At 36.1% G+C, this 15211-nt stretch overlaps 1 protein-coding gene across 1 annotated transcript in view; it reads left to right on the top strand.

Moving 5' to 3' along the window:
- Window positions 1-14298, top strand: part of UBXN2A (UBX domain protein 2A) — a 22310-nt gene extending 8012 nt beyond the window's left edge. Inside the window, exons 3-6 of the mRNA XM_024764554.1 lie at window positions 2318-2424; window positions 5263-5400; window positions 6570-6728; window positions 13985-14298. Coding sequence (XP_024620322.1) covers window positions 2318-2424; window positions 5263-5400; window positions 6570-6728; window positions 13985-14030 — 450 coding nt within the window. The 3' untranslated portion in view covers window positions 14031-14298. The remainder of the gene's footprint in view (window positions 1-2317; window positions 2425-5262; window positions 5401-6569; window positions 6729-13984) is intronic.
- The last annotated feature ends 913 nt before the right edge of the window (window positions 14299-15211 follow it).

Genomic DNA, 15211 nt, shown 5'->3' with positions numbered 1-15211 from the left:
TTTAAAATTTTTTTTTAAATTTCTTTTTTTTTTTGGGTTTTTTTTTTTTTTTTTTTTTTTTTAATGTACTTCAATCAAAATGTCATATCACAGCAGACTGAAGGCAGCAGCAATTATGAGAATCTAGCTGGCTTTTCGAAGTCAGACATTAAAGAGATCCCTTTACTCTAATTTGCCTTTTATTTATTTATTTTTATTATTATTTTTTTTTTTTTGCGATACGCGGGCCTCTCACTGTTGTGGCCTCTCCCGTTGCGGAGCGCAGGCTCCGGACACGCAGGCCCAGCAGCCACGGCTCACGGGCCCACCCGCTCCGCAGCATGTGGGATCTTCCGGACCTGGGCACCAATAGTGGATCTCTTGGACTGAGTCTCTTATTATTTCTCCTGTTTTCCACCTCTTTGTTGTTTTGTTCTATTTTAATTGTAATATTTCTTCAACCTTATATTCAATCCTTTAATTTCCATTTTAAGTTTCTAAGAGCTCTTTTGCTCACTGAATATTCCCTCCTACTCCCTTTCAAACATCCTCTCTTATATAAGTGTATTAATTATCATTTTTGGATTTTTGTGTTTAAGTTTCTTCTGTTTTCCTCAGTGTCTTTTTTTTTTTTGGCGCATGCAGCTTGTGGGATAGTTCCCCCAGGGATTGAACCCCGGGTCCTCAGCAGTGAAAGTACCGGTCCTAACCACTGGACTGCTAGGGAATTCCCCTCCTCAGTATCTTTATGTGCTCTTTTCCTATTTGTTCTGTTCTCATTCTCTTCTTTTCTTTTTTTTAAATTAATTTTTATTGGATTATAGTTGATTTACAATGTTGTATTAGTTTCTGCTGTACAGTGAAGTGAATCAGTTACACATATACATATATCCACTCTTTTTTAGATTCTTTTCCTGTATAGGTTGTTACAGAGTATTGAGTAGAATTCCCTGTGCTATACTGTAGGTCCTTATTAGTTGTCTGTTTTATATATGTGTTACTCCCAGTCTCCCAATTTATCCCTCCCTGCCACTTTCCCCCTCGGTAACCATAAGTTTGTTTCCTACATCTGTGACTCTATTTCTGTTTTGTAAGTAAGTTCATTTGTACAATTTTTTTAGTTCTCATTCTTTTCTGTGAGTACCATGAGAGCAGAGTCTTGGCAGTTTGGTTATAGGTAAAAAAAAGAGGTAATATAGTATAGTGGTTAAGAGTATGGATTCCAACCCCAGCTCCACCCTTACTGACTATGTAATATTGGGCAATTTAATTGATCTGTGTTTCTAATTTCCCATCTATAAAAAGGATAACAATAATAATACCCATCTTCTGTAGATTTTAGGAGGATTAAATAAATATATGTAGGGAAAGTACTTTAAACAGTGTTTGGTACATGTAAGTGTACACACAAGTGCTGTCTCAGGTAAGTACATAGACAGATAGACAGGCAGGCAGGCTAATAATATATGCTATCGTTATTGTGATTATTTTCCCTAACATCTTAATGGAGTGTCTGTTACATATTACTCAATAAACATATGCTGAATGAATAAATGCTAGAGACAAGGGAAGGCCTCTAATAGTCTATTTTCTTAAATGGATTTTTCAGTCCTTCTGTGTTCAGCCTGAAGCATCCCTGCATTCTACTGTATTTCTGAACCTTTCTATATTTCTACAGTGACTTCTTTGATTGAATGAGTGAATAAATAATGTTCTTAGGAGATGATCAACAAGATGTTGAGAGATTAAATATTGATAACAGTAACACTGATAGTTTATATTTGAAGGAATAGCCATTAATTACTCATAGTTTTTTTTTCCCCCTTTATTATTCTTAATGTTCAAAGTCTAATGTTCAAGTCATTTCAAAGTCCTTCTCTAACTGTTGAGAAGTCTGTTCTGGCCAGAAAGCTTTAGTGTCCTCTAAGACAGGGCACAGAATATTTTTGCAAATGACCTCTCTTAAAGAAAATTATTAACGAATTATTTAAAAATATTATTCATTGTTAACCATATTTTATGTGTACATTATAATTTTTGATATTTTACATTTGAAGCTTGCTGTTAAGAATGGTATATTTAAAAAATTTGTAGCTGTGTGTGGTGATGGATGTTAACTACACTTATTCTGTAATCATTTTGCAATAGATATATATATCAAACCATTATGTTGTATACCTAAGACTAATACAATGTTATATGTCAGTTATATCTCTATTTTAAAGAAAAGATTGATCTATAAAATATACACTGATAGAAGAAAGTTTCAAGGGACTTTTAGTTTATTAGTACATTTCATTTATTAACATGATGCATTTTGTTTCTTACTGCTTTGCAGGCAGATGTAAGTATAAAATTATGGAAAAATGGATTCACAGTCAATGATGATTTCAGAAGTTATTCTGATGGTGCAAGTCAGCAGTTTCTGAACTCCATCAAAAAAGGGTAAGCAATCTTTGTAAATAGAGGGATATTTTATTTATTTATTTTAAATTAATTTATTTATTTTTGGCTGTGTTGGGTCTTCATTGCTGCCCACGGGCTTTCTCTAGTTGTGGAGAGTGGGGGCTACTCTTCGTTGCGGTGCGTGGGCTTCTCATTGTGGTAGCTTCTCTTGTTGCGGAGCACAGGCTCTAGGCGCGTGGGCTTCAGTAGTTGTGGCACGTGAGCTCAGTAGCTGTGGCTCGAGGCCTCTAGAGCGCAGGCTGAGTAGTCGTGGCGCAAGGGCTTAGTTGCTCCACAGCATGTGGGGTCTTCCCGGACCAGGGCTCGAACCCGTGTTCCCTGCATTGGCAGGCGGATTCTTAAGCACTGCACCACCAGGGAAGTCCAAGAAGGGTATTTTAGATATATTTCATTTAGTAGATTCCTTTTAATGTTGTTCAATGTTCCTATGCATTCAAAGACACTTTTTCTTTTATAAATTCAGATTTTTTCATAAGGTGAGTTTTCTTAAAAGAACCACAGCTGTAATTTTGAAGGGTCAGGAGTTTGAATTCTGACCAACCAAAATCTGACTTAAATTAATTCACTTTTTTTTTTTTGCGGTACACGGGCCTCTCACTGTTGTGGCCTCTCCCGTTGCGGAGCACAGGCTCCGGACGCGCAGGCTCAGCAGCCATGGCTCACGGGCCTAGCTGCTCTGCTAGGGGAATATCTGTGGGATATTCCCGGACCGGGACACGAACCCGTGTCCCCTGAATCGGCAGGCAGACTCTCAACCACTGCGCCACTAGGGAAGCCCTACGTGTCTTTTTTTTTAAACTGTGTTGGGTCTTCCTTGCTGTGTGCAGCTTTCTCTAGTTGCGGTGACTGGGGGCTACTCTTTGTTGTGGTGCGTGGGCTTCTCATTGTGGTGGCTTCTCTTGTTTCGGAGCACAAGCTCTAGGCGTACGGGCTTCAGTAGTTATGGCACGCGGGCCCAGTAGTTGTGGCTCGCGGGTTCTAGAGCTCAGGCTCAGTAGTTGTGGCACGCGGGCTCAGTAGTTGTGGCACACGGGCTCTAGAGCACAGGCTCAGTAGTTGTGGTGCACAGGCTTAGTTGCGCCGCGGCATGTGGGACCTTCCCAGACCAGTGCTCGAACCCGTGTCTTCTGCATTGGCAGGCAGATTCCTAACCACTGTGCCACCAGGGAAGTCCCAATATAATATTTTATATATATATATTTTTTTTTTCTTTGACTATCTTGGGACTTCCCTCGTCATGCAGTGGTTAAGAATCCACCTGCCAGGACTTCCCTGTACTTATTTTGGTCAGTTTTTATTTCAGAAGTGTTGATAGTATTCTACATCTGACCAATTTTTAATATATACATACACATATATAGGTCTGTATGTATGTATATGTACAACGTATATACAGATTTTAAATGGCTCTATATTATGTAATATAATTAATTTGGAATCTTTTTCAAACTAATACAGAAGTTGCAAGTGTGGTACAAAGAACTTTTCTAGAAGCATTTGAGAGTAAGTTGCTAAAGTGATGCCTCATCATCCTGAATACTTTAGTTTGTATTTTTATTAAAAAGGAAATATATTTTCCTATGTAACCACAATACAACCATCTATTGATGTATAATATTATTACCAGTTATTCCTCAGAATGTATTCAAGTTTCACTTTTTATCTTAATATTATCCTTTATAGCAAAAGCATCCAATTCAGAATTACACATTGCTTGTAAATGTCATGTCTCTTTAGTCTCTTTCAGGAGGGAACAGTTTCTCAGTTTTTGTTTTTGTCTGTTTTTAATGACCTTGACATTTGAAGATTATGGGCCCAAATTATGTAGAATGTCTCTCAATTCAGATTTATCTGATTTCGTCCTCATGATAAGATTAAATTACACATTATTTGTAGTAATATCACAGAAGTAATGCTATCCTAACTTCAGTAGTAAGTTGTTCTTTGCTTTTCTTTATGGTTTTTTGCTTTTCTTTATAATTTTTTCATTTTATCTGTTTTTTTGAACTCTATGTAAATGCAATGTGTTTATTTTTTGTGTCTACTCAACTTATTTCTTTGGGACATTCATCCATGTTGTTGCATATAGCTATAGTTGGCATGAATCCCAGAAGCAATATAAGAAAGATAAATTTGATTATGTAAAATCAAATGCCAAACTGGGAATACTTGTTTCTCGTATATCCTGTAAATGGAATATATACATATTTCTTACCAATCGGTAAGAAAAAGATGAAAAGAGTATTTTATATGTTTGTACCATTTGATCTACTTTATAACAGAATAACAGTGTGCATGTGGTAAAAATGAATGACATGTATCCATATACTAACATGAGAAGATTTCTGTGGTATATTGCTTTTTTTTTTTTTTTAAGCAGTTTGCAAAATACAGAATAGTGTACATAGAATGATACCATCTTTGGAAAAAATATAATTATTATGTGGAATTTTACTATATAGAGAGAAAATTTAGGAGATACACTGCAAAGCTTTTTATTAGAGTGAGAGTGGAATTATAAGGACTGTCACTTTTGGGGGAGGGGGCTGTCATTTTCTTTCTTAAGTCTACATGTGTTTACATTTCTTTATGTCTCGTTTTTCTAGAACCAGCATGTAGCTATATTTTCATTTTAAAGAATGAAATAAGAGCTTGATTTTTCTCTATTATTTTAAATACATTTAGTTTTTATTGTATACAATATATATGCCTCTTATTTCTGTATATTTTTCTATTCTTTTTACATGCACAGTATGTTTTTCAGAGAAAGAAAAAACATATTAGGGGCTTTATCACTTTCTTTCTTTACTTTCCAAGAGAATTACCTTTAGAATTACAGGGAGTTTTTGATAAAGAGGAGGTCGATGTTAAAGTTGAAGATAAGAAAAATGAAGTATGTATGTCAACGAGGCCTGTGTTCCAGCCCTTCTCAGGACAGGGTCACAGACTGGGAAGGTGAGTAGGCTCATGATCTGTAATTTTCATAAGCAGAGGTTTGACTAATATTCAGCTTGTCATTATTTTACTATGTAGACCACATATATAGAGTTATCATTTCTCCCATTGGAAATGAGATTTTTCATGTTAACTTTTATGAGAACTTCTAAGTCATATTCACCTTAGTGTAAATTAACATATGCTGGCACTATACTAAAAAGTCATGGTGGCTGTTTTGGTTTTGTCCGATCAAAAGTGCCTGGCTTAATGAGGACATTGGGCAAAATTGGGTGGATAAATCATTTTTTCTCCCTTGCACCCACCAGTTGAGCTTTGCCATTAATGTCACAGAGTACATAGGCTAGCTTTCGGATACAGGGTTCTGTATTATAGTTACCAATGCCTTCAGCATTGTGTTCTCTGATCAGTATCTGAATTTTGAGGTAATAAAAGTGAAATAATGCCTGATAAAGTTAGTATCGGTATCAGAGCCTTTAATTATTGGGTTGGCCAAGAAGTTTGTTCGGGTTTTTCATAAGCTCTTCCAAAAAACCCGAACGAACTTTTTGACCAGCCCAATATTTTCAAACTTTGCAGTATTCATCTTATCTAATTATGCCTGTGGCAGAATATGCAAAGAGGTTAACTATAGGATTGCTTTCATTTTTATGAATTCTCATATATTAATTATCAAGATTGGTAAGTTATATAAATGCATATTCATCCACACATGTAAAAATATCCCAATGTGACTTTCAGAGTGATGAGGGAATACTTTGTTTCCTTTCATTTCCTTTATAACCCAAGGACTGTTCTCTACAGAGAACTTATAATTTCTTTTAGAAATTTTAACCTGGGGAGTAGGTAAAGGTAAAGTCCATAGATCTGTCAGCACTATAAAATTGTTCTGTAAGGCATGATTCAAATACATAAGTATACTCTTCAAGTATACTTACGTAACAGTCTACAAGCTTACAACTTAGGTGTGCATAATTTTATTCGATTCCTATGATCATCATGTATAATGGATATAACTGATATTAATATCTTTGTGTGTTAGGGAACAGCTGTGACTAGCTAAAATCTTCCTAAAAGCTATACTTACTGTAAAGTTTTTATAGTAATTGTTTAATGATAAAGTTCTGCTTAATGAAAAACATTCATCTGACTTGTCTGGATTTTCTTAGTGCTACACCAAAAATTGTTTCTAAAGCGAAGACTATTGAAGTTGAGAATAAAAATAAGTTGTCTACTGTCCCACTAAACAGTCTGGAACCCATCACTAATATACAGATCTGGTTAGCCAATGGGGAAAGGATTGTCCAGAAATTTAACATTTCTCATAGGTGAGTCTTCCATTTCATTATTTGTCTGATTTGTTCCGTAAGTTTTAATTGTATTTCTTCTTTTCAGGCCAGTCAACAGCTATTTTTAAGAACTAAGGATCTTAATAAATAGTTCTCTAAACATAATGTTTCATGACAATGGACATTCTTGGACATTAATTAGTATTTTCAGTCTGTTTTATGGATTATCATTTCATTAGTTTTCCTGTTTATCTAGATACATAATTTTAAAAGAATTATTTTTAATATGTTTTTAAGTTGATCGTTAGCATTATGTGTGTATTTCTTGTTAATTGTAGAAAAGGAATGATAATACAGGAAAGTACTGAAAGAAATTGAAATCAAGTTAAATTCCATTACCTAGAGATAATCACTACTACTAGTTTGATGGATTTTTCCAGTCTTTTATCTTGTCTTAAAAGGATTTTTCATTTTAATTAAAGTAGGAACATATTGTATATAGGTTTCCAAGTCCCTGGGACCTCCTTTAAACTTTTTACATCTTCCCATCATTCTTTGAGCATTTTCTTGTTTATTGGCACAAAATTTTTTTTCAGGTTCGTTCTGTACGTTTTCTAAGAAGCCCTGGTTCTTTTTAGTGGCCAAGGGTATTGAGGATCTGGTTACTAGGTATACTTATTGCCAACATTCCCAGGCCCTCTGAGTGGAAAGAGCTACAGGTGTCTATACATACATACACATATGCATATATATACACACACTAACACACACATTTACAAATGTATTTCTATATCTTTGCGTAGTGAAAACCATGAGTTCACATAGATAGCTCTAATTTCAATCCACCACCACAGGGTTTATTCTAGTTTTCCCCTTTCCATATATGTAATTAACTTCTTCACTTTCTGCAGTTTAACTTTCTTCAGTGAGAAACTTGGCTCCAGTTACTCTCAATATATTTATTTATTTTTAAAAAATACTTATTTATTTATTGGTGGCGCTGGATCTTAGTTGCGTCAGGCGGGCTCCTTAGTTGCGGCTTGAGAGCTCCTTAGTTGTGGCATGTGAACTCTTAGTTGTGGTATGCATGTGTGATCTAGTTCCCTGACCAGGAATTGAACCTGGGCCCCCTTCATTGGGAGCACAGAGTCTTAACCTCTGTGCCACCAGGAAAGCCCCCAGTATATTTATTTACTGATCAGTTCTCCTACATGTAACCAGTCTCCTTCTTCTACTGCTGCCTCCTCCCCAGCCTGGAAGCCTCCCTCTTCCTGCTGGGTCTCTTGACATATCACATCATGCCAATGACCTGTTTGCCCTCCTGGGCTCTGGCAGTCAGTGCTGCCTATCCTCCCCTATGAGTGGTCACTTGCCACCTCTTTCTGGTTCTGATACACTGCAGTTGGCCCCTCCTCTGTATGAATGCTCTTTTTATTCTGGTTGAGACAGCCTGCTGTGTACCACCTCTCCTATATTCCTAACCCAGCTTGGCTTCTGACACTCTGCACTGAGCACCTCTTCTGTGTGGACACACTCCTAACCCTGCTCATACTGCAACCGTCCCCACCCGCCTCCCTCTACATGGGCGCACTCCTCGTGCTGGTCACACTCTGACACCAGGAAGATGGGCCGCTTTCCTGTGCAGATGCCCTCTTCACCCAGCCTGGACTCGGATTCCCTGATCTGGGCCACCACAACTCCCTCTCATATCTGGCCTGTATGCCAGTAGGTTCTCATTATTATCTATTTTATACATAGTAGTGTATATATGTCAATCCCACTCTCCCAGTTCGTCTCCCCCTACCCTTCCCCCCTTGGTAACCATAAGTTTGTTCTCTACAACTCAGGTTTGTTTCTTTTTAGGGAAATAAACTATTTTAATCCCAACTTCTTTGTCTAGAAAAATACTTCTGGCATTTTCAATAACAAATAGTCACCTACCATTTATTTCCCTGAATGACTTGAAGCATTTAAAAACCTTTGACTGGCCAATGGTATTTATTAAGTGATAATTAACCAAGCTTTGTTTTTTAATTGGAATGTTTAGTCCAGTTTTTATAATGTTTTATAATATCCTGAACTAGTTAGGTTTAAGGCTACCATCTTGATCTTTTTTTTCTCTTTACCTCATGGCTTTTTATTCTTCATTCCTCCTTTCTTGCCTCTTTTTGAGCTTAATGAGTATTATTTTTTATCCTCTCATAGCTTTTTAGATTGGCATTTCTTTATTCTTGTAGTAGTATTGCAGAGATCACAGTGCACATTTTTAATTTTTACTGCACAGTTCCTTTAATCTTTATTGGGATTTTTTGTATTTATATTCTTTGCCATAAGCTTTAGCCTTTCATTATCCAATTTTTGGTACCCAATAAATACAAGTGACCATTTTCTTGATTTTGTTGGTAACCTGCACAGATTAACAGAGTAGCAATTGGTGAATTTGATTGAATGGGAAAATTCTGTCTTTGGTGATGTCATATTTCATTAATTCTTGTTTGCACATTTTTTCACATTTTAGCATCTCTGAAATGGGGATACATCCTTATAATTTCTTGTTGGCCATATGGCAGTAATGACACAATTGTCTTTGCCTTGGCATCTGCCTCAAAGCATGCAGAACAAGTGTCAGCTCAATGAAAGATCATCCCAGAGACAGTAGTGGAGCACTTTTCAAAGTACTCCTGTATCATCAACACACCCGATGATACAGAAGGGAGTATTATATGGAAAAACATGTACATCAATGAACTGAATCAGAAGTGATTTGAAGGATCTGAGTCAGAATAACGTTCAACTGTTAGGAATGACTTAACCATTTTATTCTAATCTTATTATGGAAGTAAGTGATTTGATGAATGTTTGTGTGAAAATTAGTTAAAAGTGCTCTTTCAACAAGTATAAAAATTCTAAGTGTTTAAGAAACTATTTTGTCATAATCTGGATTTTTAAAAATTTTAGTAGTATATAAAATGACAAGTCTTAGAATCAGTGGCATCTCAGGGGTGTTTTTTTGGCCGTGCCACCTGGCTTGCAGGATCTCAGTTCCCTGACCAGGGATTGAACCTAGGCCATGGCAGTGAAAGCCCAGCATCCTAACCACTAGGCCACCAGGGAACTCCCAGTGGCATCTTAATTTCGATGAACTGTATACGTACTTTCCCTTTCTAAATACACACGCATATACTTACATGAACATAACTTTGAGCTACCTTCAAGATAGCAGTGATTGGGAGGACTTCCCTGGTGGCGCAGTGGTTAAGAATCCGCCTGCCAATGCAGGGGACACGGGTTCGAGCCCTGGTCTGGGAAGATCCCACATACTGCGGAGCAACGAAGCCCGTGCACCACAACTACTGAGCCTGCACTCTAGAGCCTGCGAGCCACAACTACTGAGCCCATGTGCCACAACTGCTGAAGCCCACACACCTAGAGCCTGTGCTCTGTAACAAAGACAAGCCACCACAATGAGAAGCACGTGCACTGCAACGAAGAGTAGCCCCCGCTTGCCGCAACTAAAGAAAGCCCACGTGCAGCAACGAAGATCAAATGCAGCCAAAAATAAATAAATATTTTTTTAAAAATCACTGTTATTAAAAAAAAACGGTTGCAGTGATTATATTACATTATAGTGTTTATTATACTAACTGAAAATCTACGTGCACTGGGTTAAGAATTATCTTAACTAGATTTGAAGCACAGCCTGATGTGGTATTGAAGAGATACAGCCTGTGTCTGTGTAGGATTACTGGTTGGACCATTTCTGATCCATTCAGAGCAAGATATGTAGATATTTCTGTTATAGAAACTTTCAGGCATATGCAAAAGCAAAAATATGATATAATGATCCATCATCACTCAGTTCCCACTGAACTATGTTAAGCAAATCCCAGACTTCATATAGTTTCATATGTAGATATTTCAGAATGTGTTTCTAAAAAATAGAGACTCAAAATGTAACTCTAGTACCCTTGTCACATCTAAGATAAGGAATAGTAATTCCTGACTATTATCAGGGGTGAACCTTTAAAAGATAGCCCAAGTGAGTAGTTACATCAACATAATTTGATTATTCTGGATTAACATAGCCAGGTATCATCACAAAGTTATTACCTTAAATTAACTAATTCAGGTTTTCATAAAATTATATTAATAGTTTGTGCTATTTTACTTGCTGAATGTCTGCTGGAAAGAGCAGTTCTCAAACTTTTTGGTCTCAAGACCTTTTGTTTATGTGGGTTATAAATACTAATATTATATTTAAAATAAAAAAGTTATAAAATATTCATTAAAAATAATAAACGTGTTAATATAAAGAACATATTTATGAAAAATGTCTATTTTCCAAAATTTAAAAAGATTTAGTGAGAAACGTGGCATTGTATTTCATTTTTTTCTAAATACCTTTACTGTCTGATTTAAAGAAGACAGATGGAATCTCATCTGCTTCTGTATGTCTGTTGTAGGATCACACATCATGTAGCCTATAGTAAATGCTACTGTACATTCATGAGAAAGTGAAAAAAAGCAAATAACGTCTTAGTATAATTATGAAAATAGTTTTGACCTTGCAGAACCCTTGCAAGAGCTAATCTTATAAAGCAGTGATTTGCAGTGATTCTCAGGCCTTAATATGTAAGAATCACTTGGGAAGCTTTTCAGAATGCCTATTACCTGCCACCTACCACACACATTTTAACAATTCATTGTATTTGGGATGGGTTCCAGATGTCTACATTTTTAATCCCAAGTAATTCTTAGGTATGTAGTAGGAGAACCAGTCTTCAGGAAATCCTGCACTAAGCTTCCACCCTAATAAAATAAAACCTGTGTGCTGCATCATGGACAGTGCAAGACTCAACTGAAATCGGACTGTTAGACCTTTACATTTTATTGTAGTCCACCAGTTTGTTCTTAGACTGTCCTCCCACCCTTTAATTCTGAACTAATCATGAGATAAACCTGTGCTTTATCTTCTGTAAGCACAGCTGAGACAAGGCTGCAACATTTAAATGAGGTTTTTATTAAAGGCTCAGGGATAACAAAAGGGAAATATACACATAACTAGATGACCTGATTTATAAGATATATCTTATGTTTGAAGTTCATTTTGAGAATGCTTCCTTTTCTAGCTCTCAGCCTTCTAGGTGGTAGAGATCTTTTTATCAAGAAGAGAGGGAGAACAAAGGAGAGCCTTTTCCTTTTGTCATTTACCCTCAGAAATGAACAGATATATAATAGAAAATATTTATTGTCTGTAACGTTTACGTCTGTGGTAGAGTCGTCTCTTTAGTAAAACAAAAATAATGGCATTCTTAAAAAAATGAGGGGATGGTAAAATCAGATGTAAGTCATTGTTAATATATTTTCAAGAATCTGTAAGAAAATGTTTCATGTAGGCCTATCATGAAGCATTTTATAATTTTCATTTGCATAAATATAAGTCAATTTTTGATTCTCCATATATTTCTATAAAGGGGCTTCTTGTTGGAAATATTTTTCTTGTACATATAAAAAGGCCTCCTTTGTGGATTTTCCAGTTTATAGTAATAACCAGAAGACACAGAGGTTTTCTTGTGTGTACATGCAGAATACACCCCAGTGAGAAGTTCTGTAGAGAAAGACCTGTCATCAGCAAGAACCCTCATTTTTGTAACTGTGAAAACTCTAATTAATGTGGATGATATTCTTAAAGGTTTTGTAAAGTGAGAACCATCTGATAAAGCTTTTTACATTAAAGTTTAAAATTCTAAAGTTGTTAATTAAATATGTAGAATACCCAAAACATGTTGACTTTAGAAAACAAACTGAATTTAGCAAGGGAAGGCAAACTTGAAAATAAAGCCAGCATCTTAGATGTGGAATATAATTTGACCTAAGTAGTTGTTTCAAAAGTGGCATCAATCAGTTTAAAACCATTGTTGGGGGTGATATGCAGAAGTACATATCTAATTTTACAGATTCTAATTTATTGGTTAAATTACTATGCATTATCCAGGTTCTAAAGGTGATCTTATTTATTTTATATACTTCTGTCATTCAGAATACTTTTAATTATACTTAATTATGTTGAAATTATGTATGCATCTATTTCAGTGCCTTAAAGTATTTTGAAAGCAATCTTGCTAATGGTTAAAGAACTGTTGTCTTGAAGATGAAATACTTAGTTCATTAAAAGGATCAGTGAGATAATTTACATTTGTTTGTTATGAAATAGTTACATATGGATGCATTTGTCATTTTTATTTGGCAAAGTCATTCAGTTTGAGAATCAACAAACATTTATTAGGTGCTTTCTGTTTGCCAGGTACTTTAACCAATGTTTCATTTAGTACTCAGAAGTGTTAAAATGTGATATTTTTAATACTAACTCAATGGTTGTGTTTATTTCTTACACCATCCTTTGTGTCCTTAGTTGAACTAGCATGAAGACTCCTTAGTAAGATTTACCCCTTTGCTCTTAGTACAAACCATTTAATTTAAACATTGCTCATCACACTGAATCTTCAAATAGAAGTGGCTTATTCAGTAGACTAATATTTGGCTCTTTGTCACTTGATTTAACTGTATGTTTTTTGCACAGATAATTCATATTCATTGGAGAAAATTATACAGTTATGCTACAATGATCTTTAGCTCACCTGTTATTCCACCATTCAGAGATAACCACTAATAACATATTGGTGTGCATCCTTTCAGATGTTTTGAAGTGTATCAATCTTTAGTTTTGTTTCAAAAGACAGGCTTCTTGATTATTGTCGGCCTGTTTTATTTATTGAAGTCTATTTGTCTTTAAAAATTGCATTAGGAATATACCATCACTTTAAGCAGAATAGTAACTGTTAGGGAAAAAAATGCCTTTTAGTTACATTTCTGTGCAAAAAAGGGAGGGAGGTGTTTTTTGTTTTTATTCTGTTGCCCACTTCCCTTCAAAAGTAAAATTGTGGTAGTACATGCAACACAGTATAAGTATTGTGAGTGAAGTGTTTCCAAACCTGCTGAAATTGCATACAAAGTGTTGTGTTCAAACGTAAATTATCCAAAGAAACTCATCTTGAGTTTGTTTAGTTTCCAAGAAATTAAATACTTAGCACATGCATTATCTAGTTATCTTTGCACTATTTGCTAGGGCTGCAATCTGAAGGTACCCATTTTCTAGATTAAGGAATTGAGGCATAGAAAATGGGATGACTTGCTTTATACTGGGTAGTGTATACTTTCAGGTTAGATTTAGCTGTAATGGGAAATCCAAAATAATAGTGGCTTACAGAATACATTTTATTTTATTTCCCATGCAGAAGTCCGGAGGGAAGCAGTTCAGAGCTGCTAGATCAAAAATCATGACTCCAGTATTGTTAATCTGCGGATCTCAGCACCAGTTAACTTGAGGTCTTCAGATAGCCTGTCGGCACCAGCCATCACATTTGCATTTCATCATTTCATCCAATAGAAGGAGCATACCCATTCCCTTTTTGAAAAAATCTATTGAGATGGAATTCACATACCTTACAATTCACCCATTTAAAGTGTACAACTCAGTGTTTTTTTAGTATATTCACAGGATTGTGCAGCCATCACAATCTGATTTTAGAACATTTTTATCTCTGAAAGAAACCCCATTGGGCTTCCCTGGTGGCGCAGTGGTTGAGAGTCCGCCTGCCGATGCAGGGGACACGGGTTCGTGCCCCGGTCCGGGAAGATCCCATATGCCGCGGAGCGGCTGGGCCCGTGAGCCATGGCCGCTGCGCCTGCGCATCCGGAGCCTGTGCTCCGCAGCGGGTGAGGCCACAGCAGTGAGAGGCCCGCGTACTGCAAAAAAATAAATATAAAAAATAAAAGAAACCCTATTAATAGTCTTTCTTCACCCTCAGTTCTAGATAGCCACAAGTCTACATTCTTTCTATAGGTTTATTTATTTGGACATTTTCATGTAAATGGAATCATACAATATGTGGTCTTTTGTGACTGGCTTTATTCACAACATAACGTTTTCAAGGTTCATCCATGTCGTTTTTATTGCTGAATAATAGTCCATTGTATGAATATTCCTAACATCCTAAATAGCCATTAGTTGATGGACATTTAGGTTGTTTCCACTTTTTAGCTATTAAAAATAGTGCTGCTATGAACATTTGTGTTCAGGTTGTTGCGTGATCATGTTTTCATCTCTGTTAACAGCCTCAGGAGTGGAATAAATGCTGGGTCATATAATTTCATACTTAACTTTTGAAGAACTGCCAGACTTCTCCAAAGCACCTGCGCAGTTTACATGCCCACTAGCAATGTGCGATTTTCCATATTCTCCCCAATGCTTGTTACTGTCTTTTTATATAATTATAGCCCTCCTAGTGGAGTGGTATCTTGTAGTTTTGCATTTCCCTAATGACATGAGTATCTTTTCATGTGCCTTTTGTCCATTTGTCTGTCTTGGAGAAATATCTATTCAAATCCTTCACCTAATTTTTAATTGGGCTATCTTCTTACTGTTTAGTTTTGAGCTCTTTATATATTCCGGTACAAATCCT

Source organism: Neophocaena asiaeorientalis, unplaced genomic scaffold, assembly GCF_003031525.2.
Source record: "Neophocaena asiaeorientalis asiaeorientalis breed wild unplaced genomic scaffold, Neophocaena_asiaeorientalis_V1.1 scaffold345, whole genome shotgun sequence".
In the NCBI taxonomy this organism is placed as follows: Eukaryota; Metazoa; Chordata; class Mammalia; order Artiodactyla; family Phocoenidae; genus Neophocaena; species Neophocaena asiaeorientalis.
This window is presented reverse-complemented; position numbering and strand designations above follow the sequence as displayed.